The 13,415-nt window shown below is 30.7% G+C and overlaps 1 protein-coding gene across 1 annotated transcript; it reads left to right on the top strand.

The window, feature by feature from the left end:
• Window positions 1-10,782: 10,782 nt before the first annotated feature.
• Window positions 10,783-12,263, top strand: LOC107938619 (phospholipase A(1) DAD1, chloroplastic). Its single transcript, XM_016871851.2, has one exon. It carries the CDS (start codon window positions 10,858-10,860, stop codon window positions 12,145-12,147), a length of 1,290 nt encoding a protein of 429 aa, XP_016727340.1. The 5' UTR covers window positions 10,783-10,857; the 3' UTR covers window positions 12,148-12,263.
• Window positions 12,264-13,415: the final 1,152 nt, after the last annotated feature.

Genomic DNA, 13,415 nt, shown 5'->3' with positions numbered 1-13,415 from the left:
GTTCTTTGAGTGTTTTCTCTGATTGTCCCCTTATGTCTTCTTCTAGTTGGTATTTATAGAGTTTAGAATGCTTAGAAAGTCTAAAAATTGAGTTTTTCCGCGTATTTGGGAAGTAGGGTGCGATATCAACACAGGCTGGCACATGGACGTGTGGCCAGCCCATGTGAAAATACCCAAGCTGTGTATATCCTGAAAGCAGCTCTTTTGTCTGATTTTAGCTCGTTTTTGGCTCTTTTCGCTCCTAAATGCTCTCCTAAATATAGAAACATGAATTTAACGGATTAGGAGCATCAAATTCACTAATTTGCATAATTAATCATCCAAAAATGCATTAAGAATGTGATTAAAATATGTTACTTTTATAGCTTATCATTCGTAAATTTTAGGGTGTGACAACATACACGTGAATTGCCATGTAAATGTTAGGTCAACAATTAATTAATATTTTAAAAATTAAAAATTAAAAAGTATAAAAAATATTTTTAAATATTTTGTAATTTTAAAAACTTATTTAATAGCTAACATTGCAATCCACGTGGATGTCACATCAACAAAGTTAGCAGACATTAATTTTTCCATCCATTTTAAGGTGATTTGACAAACAATGCAAGTTTAAGGATTAAAAAAGGTGAAAAATTAAATAGAGGGATAAAATGGTTTTTTTTTAAAGATAGAAGGCTAAATAAATTATTAAGCCATTAATCAAATAATTTATACAGAGACCAAAAGAAAAAAGAAAAGATTGTTGCCACCAGTTAAAACACAATTACACCCTAACATAACTTAAAGTTGATAATAACAAATTCAAAAATAGAGAGAGAGTTTATTAGATATTCCAAACTCGACACTAATTGATTAGTGCTTGTAAGATACTCCAATTCGACTCACAAGACATGAAGTTCCAAGATCCAAATAGAAGAACCGTTAAGAAAAATGTTAAATTCTGATATTAGTCCCTGTACTTTATGAAACTTGTAAATTTAGTCCATGTACTTTAATTTGATCATTTTTTTAAAAGTATCATTTTTTTAAAAGTTCAGTCTTCACCAAACGGTAACTATTAAATTCATTAAGTTAAGCTCTTTTATTTCCAAAATCTGATATGGCAAATATATTATCATATGTGTAATGCCATTTTAGCTTGTTATTTCCACATGTTACTCATTAAAATCCAATTAATGGATTAATGATTGTCATTTGCATCGAGACTGAGATTTTCAAAGTTCGAAAAGTATTGAAATTTAAAATAATCCAATTGGATAATATGGACTAAATCTACAATTGTATGCACAATAAATGACTAGTGATTGAATTTAACCAAATGAATATAACTGCTATTGTTTGGGCTAGAACTAAAATTGACCATTTCAAAAATCATAAGGACTAAATGTGATGAAATTAAAGTATAGAGAATATATCCATAATTTTTCTAAAGTACAAGGGCTAATAGAAGAATTTAACCTTAAGAAAACATAGTTTCAAGATTTGGCCATTACATCAAGCAACGACCCGATCAAAACTCCACTCAAGAAAAATCCAAAATCTTGAATCTGCAACATCACCACATCATGTGAAGAAACGCTCTCACAACTTCACTCTCGAATGATAAAAAAATCATGTCTCTTTGTCATCTTCTATCTTGATCTTTTTTTTCAATCTATAATCTTTGTCATCATCTTCAATCAACATTGAGCTTATAATGTAATTAGTTACTTTGGAGTTGCAAATTACATAAACAATTATAACATTATAATAATAAATAATAACAATTTATTACTGTAAATTATAGATTTTTATTAAATTATAATTATAATAGTAATTAAAAAAATAGCATAAAGTAAAATTAAAATAATAAGAAGGTACAATTATAAAGTGAAATTTTCACCTTGGGCAAGTGAATAAGAGTAAGTTTAAAATAAATTTAATATAATTAACTATATATATATATATGTATTGTGAAAGAATGACATAATTTTATCTCATCATTGATTAAAATGATCTTTCACCTCTTTCGGATGACATTATTATTTGAATATGACTTAAGGTTTCTCTTCAAAAAACCAAGAGTTTTAATTATGATGATTAATCTAAAATAATAAATTTAAAATACAAAGTCTAATTCAATTTTATCTATTTAAACTTTTATATTCAAATATTTAAACTCAACAATTATTTTTATAAATAATATTACTTTTGTTATTATCTACTAAATTATTTTTAATGTGAATTTAGTAATATAATTTATTATTATAAAAGTATTGCCAGTTCAAAATAAAATTTTAATATTAGATACAATATAGTTTTATAATAAATTATATTAATTATAATTTATTAACTATGTTAATAATATATTATTTTATTAATAATTTATTATATATTATGTAATATGAATATGAATCTTTAATACTATTGAAATTTATAATATTTTATTAATATTTTTACATTTTTAAATGTTAATAAATTAAATTTTAAAAAAATATTATTAATATAATAATATATGTTTGTCCATGTTTTTTTTAGACAAAAACTTGATTTTCGATACTAATGATCGATATTTTGTCACTTTAATTATGGTTATGTCAAATAGCTGTAAATGTATTATGAAAGTTTTTATATTAAGAGTTAGATTGTATTTTGCATTTTCTACTTAAAAACTGAGTAAATTAGTACTTATATATTAGATTAAAGAGCAAAGTGTTCCATTTATTAAAAACTTCATTTAATTCTATTGTTAAAAACCAATCCCTATATGTCAGAAAGAGGTGTACGTGACATGCCACGTATAATTGTTTGGTTATTTTGTTAGCCATGTCATTTTTTAATCGTAAAAATAGATGAATTTTTTAATAGAAATGACCAATTTACTCATTGATCTAATGTATAAGGATTCATTTATTCTTTATTTTGAACAATCTCATTATATGTTGACACAATGTCTAAAACTACTCATAACCCCCAACCCATAAATAAGAGAATAATACGCTTTAGCGCACTCAACCCCACATCCTCAATTTTTCTTTATTCATATTAGATCTCGGATTCACATATTTAATAAATAAACTTTATTCCTCTAAAGAAATATTATATTTGTACTACGGGAAGTACAAAAGGCCTATAAAGGATCCTCATTCAACTCCACAAATTTTCCGTGCTATTTAATCTTTTTAATAATATAAAAATTATCGTACCGAATTATATTGGAAATGATTGAAGGATAATACTGAATAACATATTTTCCGTGCTATTTAATTTTAAATGTTGACTAAAATGCATAAAGAAAAGAAAAACTGAATTATTTAATTTTTATGATATAAATTTATTTAGAAATATTTATTCTTTGATTTATATTACATAAGTTTTTTATTATTTCAAATCAAATATTTTATTTATGTTAAGTAAAATTTAAAAGTAAAGATATTTATTTAAATAATATGATTACAAAAATCTGTTTTGGTTTTGATAATATGATTATAAAATTCTTAGGTCTTGTTTTTCTAACATTTACTGCTATATGGCCCGTTGACGTTTGAAGTGTTCTAAAATGTGTGCTATTTAGCCAATAGCAAATCCTATAGGTAATAGGGATTGACATGTAACACAATGAAATTGGGGTGATGACAATGACAATACACTAATATTTGTACTATCTCCACTTCTTCCTTTTTCTTTTCCTGTAATGGATGATATTGAATCTCAACCATGTAGTTTTAAACATGTGTTGGTTAAAAAATAAGATTAAGGTTCTAAGAACATTAAGAACCTTATACAAATGTGTGAATTTTCCTCTAATATATTCTAGTTCTAGACTATAGTTAGTAATTTATGTTTAGTTAGTTTTTAAGTTCGTTGGTATAAGTTTAAGATTATGATAGTTTGTGACGGTTCATCCGATGAGTGGAGAACTGTAAGCAGTTATGGGTGATTGAAATCCAACTTTCTTAGAAGATTGGAGTACGAGAAGAGAAAGAAAGATAACTAAGGGTACGGGAAAGGGGGCAAGTGATCAGTATTCTTTCAATGTCAGATGCAGTACCCACAGTGTATGCTCGTAAGATTAAGAACTTATACAATATTGAGCTCATGAGTGCCATTAACTCACAAGACAAATTTAATTCATGATGTTGATCAATGAAATCAACAAAACGTAAGGTGAACTTGCTAAATATAAATATAACGAACTCAATTATTCAATTCAATACTTATTTTGAGTTTTTATACTTGATGGGCAAACTTTATTTGTGAGAGATGAAATTTGAAATTCAAAGGGGATATGACTATTCTATGGTGAGATGTATTTTAAGCTATGGAATAGCTAGGGCTGTAATAGACACATCCATGTCACTGACACCGATTCTGATAAAAAGAATATAAGATAAATTACTCTCAAGGTCATTAAATTATTAGAAAATCTATGTTTTAGTCGATTAACTTAAAAAAATTTACAAAATGATAATTATTTGAAAGTTTTCATTTAATTTATTAAACTATTCGAAAGTTTTTATTTAAGCCACTAAGTTGTTGAGTTTTTTTTTTTTAATGTCTAGCTAACAAGCTTCAAGAAATAATTCAACAATTGGTACAATGGATTAGTACCCATTGGCAAGTAGAATAACATACCTCATTTCAAACTTAATATATAATTTAAGTTAAAATTAAGTTTTAAAAATTTAACATGTATTTGTAAAAAAAAATTGATTAAAATAAATAATAAATAAAAATAGAAAATAGAAAAATATAATTAATTAACATTCATGAAAATTTATTAAAATAAACTAGCATATATGAACTTGAAAATAAAAAATAAAATATATTTAACATATATTTATATTGGAATAAAATTTACTTATAAATTAATTTAGTAATTATTAAATTAATTGTAAAACTAATTATTAAATTCTAAGAGATTGCTTGCAAGTCAAGTTAAATAAAATATATTTTTTTCTAGAAGATTTAGTATTTATTAGTATAATATATTTAGCATTGATTAGCATAATATATTTGGCATTGATTACAATTAGGTTTTTTTCAACTTATAAATAAATGTAATCGAAACTTCTCTTGTATCATTTGAATTCGACATTAGTGAATTTTCGTCTCCTCTCTACTTGTGATTTTTTCCTAAGAGTTCTATTTTTCTTTTTTCTTTTTTTACAATACTTCTACATTGTCATTATCAACGTTTAGTTTTTAACTGTTTGTATATATATGAGTGTATGTTTGCATGTATGTGTGTATGTATAGGTAAAACTACGAAACATCTAAGACCAATGAGACGAGAATTATCCATCCCAAATGGTTTAACCTATTAGTTAAGAGAAAATAATACACAAAATATCAAATAAATCTTGTATTTTTAAAGCGAATAATTTGAAAATGAAATAGGGTTTTTATCATTTTATAGCATTAATTGAGTGCTTAATGTTTTATATTTCATCATTTAAGTTCCCTGATGAAATTTTTTTGCCATGAATTATGTTCTCGTGATTGATATAGTTAATGTGCCACTATTTTATCATATATAGTTGAATTCAAATATAACATTTTTAAAAATTTTAAAATATTAACTTTACTATTACCATTCATTGAAAATTAAATACTCGATAAAAACTTAATTGATATTTAAATTATATTTAATTGAAAATAATAAATTAATGTGGATAAGGCATGTTTGTGGTAGAGGAAGTATATATAGTACCCACCAATCAAAATCAATTCAACAATATTGGATTGGATCATCATTGATCGTTATTTCCTATTAATCAGAGAGCAAAGAAAAGGTTAAAATCCCACGTTAGGAAATTCATGAAATGATTAATTTTGGTGAGATAGCAATGATTGTGGAACTGGAAAAGAAAAAGTTACGTAGAAATAGACAAATAAATGTATGTTCGATCTTAGGATAAAACCAATTAAAAAGATTTCCGATGCATCATTTCTTATATCTTATGATTGGATCTTGAATCCCTCTTACAATATATCCAAATAAGCTTTCAGAAATTCTCATCCTTTTTTCTTGTTTTTGTTCATTTCTTGCATTGTAATCATTGAGCCACCGTCCAACACACTTGCTAAAACATTTCATTAATATACCATTTTGGTTTCTCTCCAATTTGAATTTAATAAATATTTAGTAGTAAAAGAATATAGATATTTAATTGGGACAAGAAAATTAATCTTTGATATTTTAATGAGACAAAGAAAAATGTAAGTATCAAATTGTAAAAATTTAAGTACCAAACTGAACATTTAAATTAAAATTAGAAACTACTAAATTTAATATTAAAACCAAATTATCTTAAAATTATAATTAATTGTCTTTTTTTATGAAAAGATAGTCAAAATTTGTTAAATTTTGTTGTTTACTTGGTCATTGTTGTTATAGATTTGGGGAACATTATGAAGCTATTAGGTACCTAACTCTTTATGTTGAGATATATGCTTAACATTGTCAAAAATGGGTTTTTAATGAAAATACAATTCATGCATATATTTACAAGTAGGATTATTTGTTATGTGCATACACATGGTATATAGGGGTACTGATTTTTATGAGTTTATATATAATTAAATTTTGTTATTAGTTATTATACCGAATTTAATTATTCTATTTTAATTTATTTTTTTAATTTTTTGAATTTTATAATTTCAATCTTGATTGAAAAAGTAGCTATTAATAAGGTTTGTGTGGAATGTGTCTCGTATTTATCGAACATTTTACAGGCACTTAAGAAGATGACCGATGATGTACCAAAGAGGAGCCAAAGCAAAGGCGACATTGTGACGAGGAAGCTCAAGTCATCACGATGTTGCGGAGAATTTCCTCACTCAATGCACGTGGGATGTCACCAGGGGCGAAGCCAAAACAATTTTTTAGAGGGGTTGGATGAAATTTTAATATTTTTTATAGTCTATATCTTTATAATTTGTAAATGATTAAATCAATTTTTTATAATTTTAGGGGGGTCAAAGTGTAATTTTACCTTTACTAATTTAAAATTTTTAAAAATTTATAAGGGCCTAAATAGCAATTTTACAGTTTAAGGGGGGCCGGGGCCCCTGCCAGCCCCTTGGCTTCGCCCTTGGATGTCACGACAAGGAAGCATGGGATGTCGCGACAATGCGACGTATTCCTCAAGTAAGTAGTCATGTTTTAGATTCCAAGCAGGGTTCTATCTCCTGGTTGAACTCTGATTATTCTAGGAATATTTTAGTATTATTAGAACTCTAATCTTAACCTATTTAAATGGGTCATTGTATCCCTATTTTGGGATGCCAATCAAGACGTAGTTGTAGGCTTTTCAGAGGGCGATAAGATGTAGTCACGAATGAATTTTGGAGAGAATTTTGTTCCTGAGTTAGACTTTGTATTTGGGGTTTGGGTTTTGTACATTCAAGTTTATTTTCTCCGTATTGTACTCTCATTTGTTTACTCATTTTGTGAAAAGTTGAAGCCTCCTTTACCTTTAGTTTTTTATCCTCTTAACTAAGGGTTTTTGTTAGAATTGTGTGACCCAAATTTTAAGAGATTGCTTGCAAGTCAAGTTAAACAAAAATATATTTTCTTTCTAGAAGATTTAGTATTTATTAGTATAATATATTTAGCATTTATTAGTATAGTTTATTTGACTTACTAATTTAGCCTATAAATAGGCTCCTTTACAATATTAGAATAAAGAGACACCCATTAGATTAGAACTCATAACACATTCAGAGAATTTTGTGTTTACGTTTGAGGGTTCTTTGTTTTTCGGGTTTTCGGGGTTTAGTTTTTATCTCCATCTTTTGTACTCTTCATTCTTTTGCCATTATAATAAAATTATCTTTGCCCGTGGTTTTTTATCCTCTTTTGAGGGGTTTTTCCACGTTAAATTTGTGTGTTCATCTTCTCAATTTCTTCTACTATTTTTACTTGTTCGTTGCTTAATCGGGACGATCCTAACAAGTGGTATCAGAGCTAGTTTAACTTTCATAGATCAACCCGGTTAGAGATGGCAGCAACAAGGTTTGAAATTGAGAAGTTCGATGGTGAGACAAATTTCAATCTGTGGCAAGTTCGGATGATGGCAATTCTAGTTCAAAATGGCTTGAAAAAGGTTGTTACAGGGAAAAAGCCTGAGAATCTAAATCAACCAGAATGGGAAGAGCTTGATGAAAAGGCCTTGTCTGCAATCCAGTTGTGCCTCGCGAATACAGTATTGCAGGAGGTATTGATGGAGAAGACCTCATTCGCCTTGTGGAAAAGGTTAGAAACTCTTTATGCGACTAAGTCTCTGGCTAACCGTTTAGTGTTGAAACAATGTCTATTTACGTTTCGCATGAACGAAGGTGAGCTTCTTAAAGATCACATCAGTCAATTCATTACTCTTTTAAATGATTTAAAGAACGTTGAGGTTCATATTGACGATGAAGATCAAGCTATGCTATTATTGTGCTCTTTACCCTCTTCATACAAGTCTTTCAGGGAGACCCTGATTTATGGCAGAGACAAACTCTCGTTCGAAGATGTGAAAGGTCATTTGTTGAGTAGAGACAAACTCGACAATGAGTTTGATTTGAATAGCAAAGTAGATAGACAAGCTTCCGTTTTGGTAGCATCAAAGAAACGAGACAAAAGGTGTCGCTATTGCAAAAAGTTAGGTCACGTCAAAGCAGATTGTTATAAACTGCGAAATAAAAGAGCTGCTGAGAGTAACGAGGAAGATGTAGCTGGTGCTAATTTGGTCGATGAAGGCGGTGATGATTTCTTGTTAGTGTCAACGAGCGATAACTCCAAGCTTACGTCTGATTGGATCCTAGATTCAGGATGTTCTTTCCACATGTGTCCCAATAGAGAATGGTTCTCCACATACAGTTCAGTTGAAGGTGGAGTTGTGCACATGGGAAACGATTCATCTAGTAAAATAATCGGTATTGGTACTGTTAAAATTAGGATACACGATGGGACGATTAGGACACTCTCAGATGTCAGGTATGTACCTGATTTACGAAAGAATCTCATCTCCTTGAGTATTTTAGACTTGAAAGGATGCAGAATCAACATCGAGTCGAGCGACATTAAAGTATCTCGTGGAGCTCTCGTTTTGTTAAAAGGTAAAAGAACCGGCAGTCTTTATATTCTGGAAGGTTCTACAGTGACCGGTGAAATCGGACGTCCCTCGTCCGTTACGGAGTCAAAGTCAACTCATTTGAAGCGGAGGCAACTTGGTCATAGGAGGGAAAAAGGTATGACCGTTTCGTTGAAGAGAGGTTCTCTTTTGGATGCAGGTTTTGAAAAGTTAGGGCACTGTATTCGTGAAAATCAGACCCGGGTTAGTTTTGATTTGGCAGTGCACAAGTCGAAGGCTAGAAGTCTTCCAGCTTCTAAGCATAGATTCGACTCAGTTAATTCCCTGCATAGTTCAAGATAGGCCCGTGGCGGGTTTTGGCAAAGATGGCATTGAAAGAATTTGTGTCAAGGTGGAGATTGTTAGAATTGTGTGACCCAAATTCTAAGAGATTGCTTGCAAGTCAAGTTAAACAAAAATATATTTTCTTTCTAGAAGATTTAGTATTTATTAGTATAATATATTTAGCATTTATTAGTATAGTTTATTTGACTTACTAATTTAGCCTATAAATAGGCTCCTTTACAATCTTAGAATAAAGAGACACCCATTAGATTAGAACTCATAACACATTCAGAGAATTTTGTGTTTACGTTTGAGGGTTCTTTGTTTTTCGGGTTTTCGGGGTTTAGTTTTTATCTCCATCTTTTGTACTCTTCATTCTTTTGCCATTATAGTAAAATTATCTTTGCCCGTGGTTTTTTATCCTCTTTTGAGGGGTTTTTCCACATTAAATTTGTGTGTTCATCTTCTCAATTTCTTCTACTATTTTTACTTGTTCGTTGCTTAATCGGGACGATCCTAACAGTTTTTCACGTAAAATTTGTGTGTTCGATCTTCTCTACCTTTTCTATTTCATTGCTTATACTGGTCGATCCCCAACAGTTTGTTATTTCCAAAATCATATTCGATAAACATATTATCATATGTGTAATGTTATATGAGCTTGCTATTACTCATAAAAAAAAAGAATAGTTAATGAATTCATTTACTTCAAGATTAAAATTTTAAAATTTAAGAAATAAAAAAATTAAAAATAATCAAATTAAAGCACAAAAAATTTAATAGAATAGATTTAACTGTGATAGTGGATTGAAATAGTGCATAAATACCATAATATAGTGTAACCAGCATCGATTATCAACCAAAAAATCACGTGCCAACACAAAAGTGAAAGGTCCCAATGGTCGGAATGACAAAAAAGTTTGGTCATTTTTCCAACATTCAAGTTGTGGGTCCCTGTCAAAATCTTGTTGAATCTAATTAATTTTTTTATTTAAAAAATTTATTTTTATATATTAAATCAAATAAAAATTAATTTTTTAATTAAAATTTCATCTAATTTTAGTTATTCGATATGTAATTTTCTAATTATTTTTACCGTTTATATTCCATCACCATCAGAACCTCACCTACATACCACCGTTTGGTCCCACGGCCGTTTTTCCTGTTACTATTTTTCACTTAGTTGAACAAATAAAATCTCATCACACACTTCACTTTCACTCTTTTTTCTTTCTTTCTTTCTTTTAGATTTTGAAATATCCATAAACTTAGCAGTACGTGTAAGTGCCTACATGCATGCACCGCCGTCCATGGCCATGCTCACACTCTGTCTCTTCCCTCTATAAAAACCCCATTGTTTTTCTTTTTTGGTTCCTCCATTTAAGCTGAATTATGTAACCATCCAAAATAGCAACAACTATATTCAGACAATAAACATTTAAAGCTTCTTTTTTTGTTGTCTTAGAATATGAGAGTTGCTGCTATTGCAGTCACTATTCCAAAGCTCACTCATTACACTATCCCTTCTTCCACCATTATCAATCCTCTAAAGCTTAATGAAAACTCTGAGTTTTCATGGACACCTTTGAAGCATGACTCAGTTTTGACTCACTCTAACTCAGGGAAACTCGCAAAGCATTGGATGGAGTATCAAGGGATAAACAACTGGGAAGGCTTGCTTGATCCACTCGATGATATTTTACGAAGTGAGATTTTAAAATACGGTCGGTTCGTGGAAGCGGCTTACCAGTCTTTCGATTTTGATCCGTCGTCACCTACTTACGCTACGTCTAAGTTCCACAAGAACTCTATACTGACTCGGTCGTGCATTGGGGAGACCGGTTATAAACCCATCAAACACTTACGAGCTACATGTGGGATTCAGTTGCCGGGTTGGGTAGACAGGGGACCGAGTTGGGTTTTGACTCGGTCGAGCTGGATCGGGTACGTGGCGGTTTGTCAGGATAAGGAAGAAATCGCCAGGCTTGGCCGGCGGGATGTCGTGATTGCCTTCAGAGGCACCGCTACTTGTTTAGAATGGCTCGAGAATTTACGCGCCACGCTGACGTGCCTCCCTGATGACGTGGTTAACGTTGTGGGCCCTGAAAACGGTGGGGCCATGGTGGAGAGTGGGTTCTTAAGCCTCTACACTTCGGGTAGCGACACGTGTCCCAGTTTACAACACATGGTAAGGGAAGAAATCGGGAGGGTACTCCAAACCTACGGCGACGAACCTCTTAGCTTTACCATCACCGGCCACAGCCTCGGCGCTGCACTCGCCACCCTCGCGGCGTACGACATCAACTCCACTTTTTCCGACGCGCCAATGGTCACCGTTATCTCGTTCGGCGGACCGCGCGTCGGTAACCAAAACTTCCGATGCCAACTAGAGAAAAGCGGGACAAAGATTCTACGTATAGTAAACTCCGACGACCTTATCACCAAAGTACCAGGCTTCGTAATCGACAACGACGACACGGAAATGACAAACAACCAAGCTCTGAACGTGGTGGGGTTGCCGAGATGGGTACGGAAACGCGTGGAAGACGCGCCGCTGGTTTATGCTGATGTGGGACAAGAACTGAGATTAAGCAGTAAAGAATGCCCGTACTTGTGTAAGGAAGGCGTAGTGAGTTGCCATGAACTCAGTACTTATCTCCATTTAGTAAATGGTTTCGTTAGTTCAAACTGTCCTTTCAGGGCCACCGCCATGAGAGTATTATATAAGCATCACCGGCAAAAACTGGGAAGTTATTAAATTGATTTTCCTTTTTCTTTTTGGAAAAGATTTTTGGATAAGCCAAAAAGAAAAAACAGGGTAATTGTGTATTATTACTTTACATGCAAAAGAGGAAAATTAACCTTTGTAGATAAGAATAGACAATAGAGTTATTATTTTTATTTTTTTAAGTTATTTAATTTTCTTTTATTTTGTTAATTAACGAGGCCTCGAATTGTGATTTATAATTCCATGAAAATATTTTAAATAATGATATTTATATATTAGTATGCATAATCAGCGTATGAATCTCATACACTATCCATGAATGGCAAATCATAAGTAAAATAAAAATTATGGAAGGACTTATAACTAAATATCCCAAAACTTATTTAATCACTTATACTTTCCCCGATTAGATAAAATATAATCCTCTCGTGTTCATTTGCTCCATCTCTATCTTTTGCAAGTACTAGAAAACAAAATAAGAAAATGATAAATCAAACAAACTCAATAAATAAATAAATTCTTCAAAATACATATATCAAAATGAAAAAGAGAATTGAAACCAGGTCAATGCAAAAGATTATTGCTTGGTTAATGACATTCAGACAATCTATTTGAGGGAGCTAGGTTTGATCTTCTGCTTCTTCATGTACTAACAGTGCATTATATATAATTTTTATGTATTATATAAAAAATTTAAATAATAAATATAAATTTATATTAAATAAATATCATTTTCAACATGTCTATACCATACGATACTAATTACACTACAACAAATTAAGTTTTTAGCAGCGTTTTTAGTGGCATTTGGACAAAAAACGTTGCAAATATATACCATTAGTGGCATTTTTCCTATAAACGTCGCAAAAGATAAAACAATAGCGGCGTTTATGAAAAAAATGTCACAAATTTATTTACTTTTTATTGAGACGGCTCCATTTTCACAAAGAAATCAAAGATCCTTTTTCTTTTTTGATATCATCTTCGACGAGTTACCTGCTTTCTTTCTCAGTCTGTTGATCCCTTTTCTTTCTTTCTCATGTTTTTTTTTTCTTAGTCTACTTTCTTTCTTCGATATCCTTTTTCTTTGCTCGATATCATCACCCATCCACATTATATGATTTCCCGAAACCCTAAACATCCAATGTGCTCCCCTTTCCTCAGAGGCTATAACCGAGCAATCGACGCCTAGCCACTTTACCCAGCAACCAACTCACTCGCCAGCCTCCGTGAGTCTTAGGAAAATTTATCTTTTTTTTTCTTTTTTCCATTCTACATTTTTGTTATTTCCGTTTGTT

Source organism: Gossypium hirsutum, chromosome A12, assembly GCF_007990345.1.
Source record: "Gossypium hirsutum isolate 1008001.06 chromosome A12, Gossypium_hirsutum_v2.1, whole genome shotgun sequence".
Classification (NCBI taxonomy): Eukaryota; Viridiplantae; Streptophyta; class Magnoliopsida; order Malvales; family Malvaceae; genus Gossypium; species Gossypium hirsutum.
The sequence above is the reverse complement of the archived record's forward strand: the minus strand, read 5'-3'. Positions and strand labels throughout refer to the sequence as shown.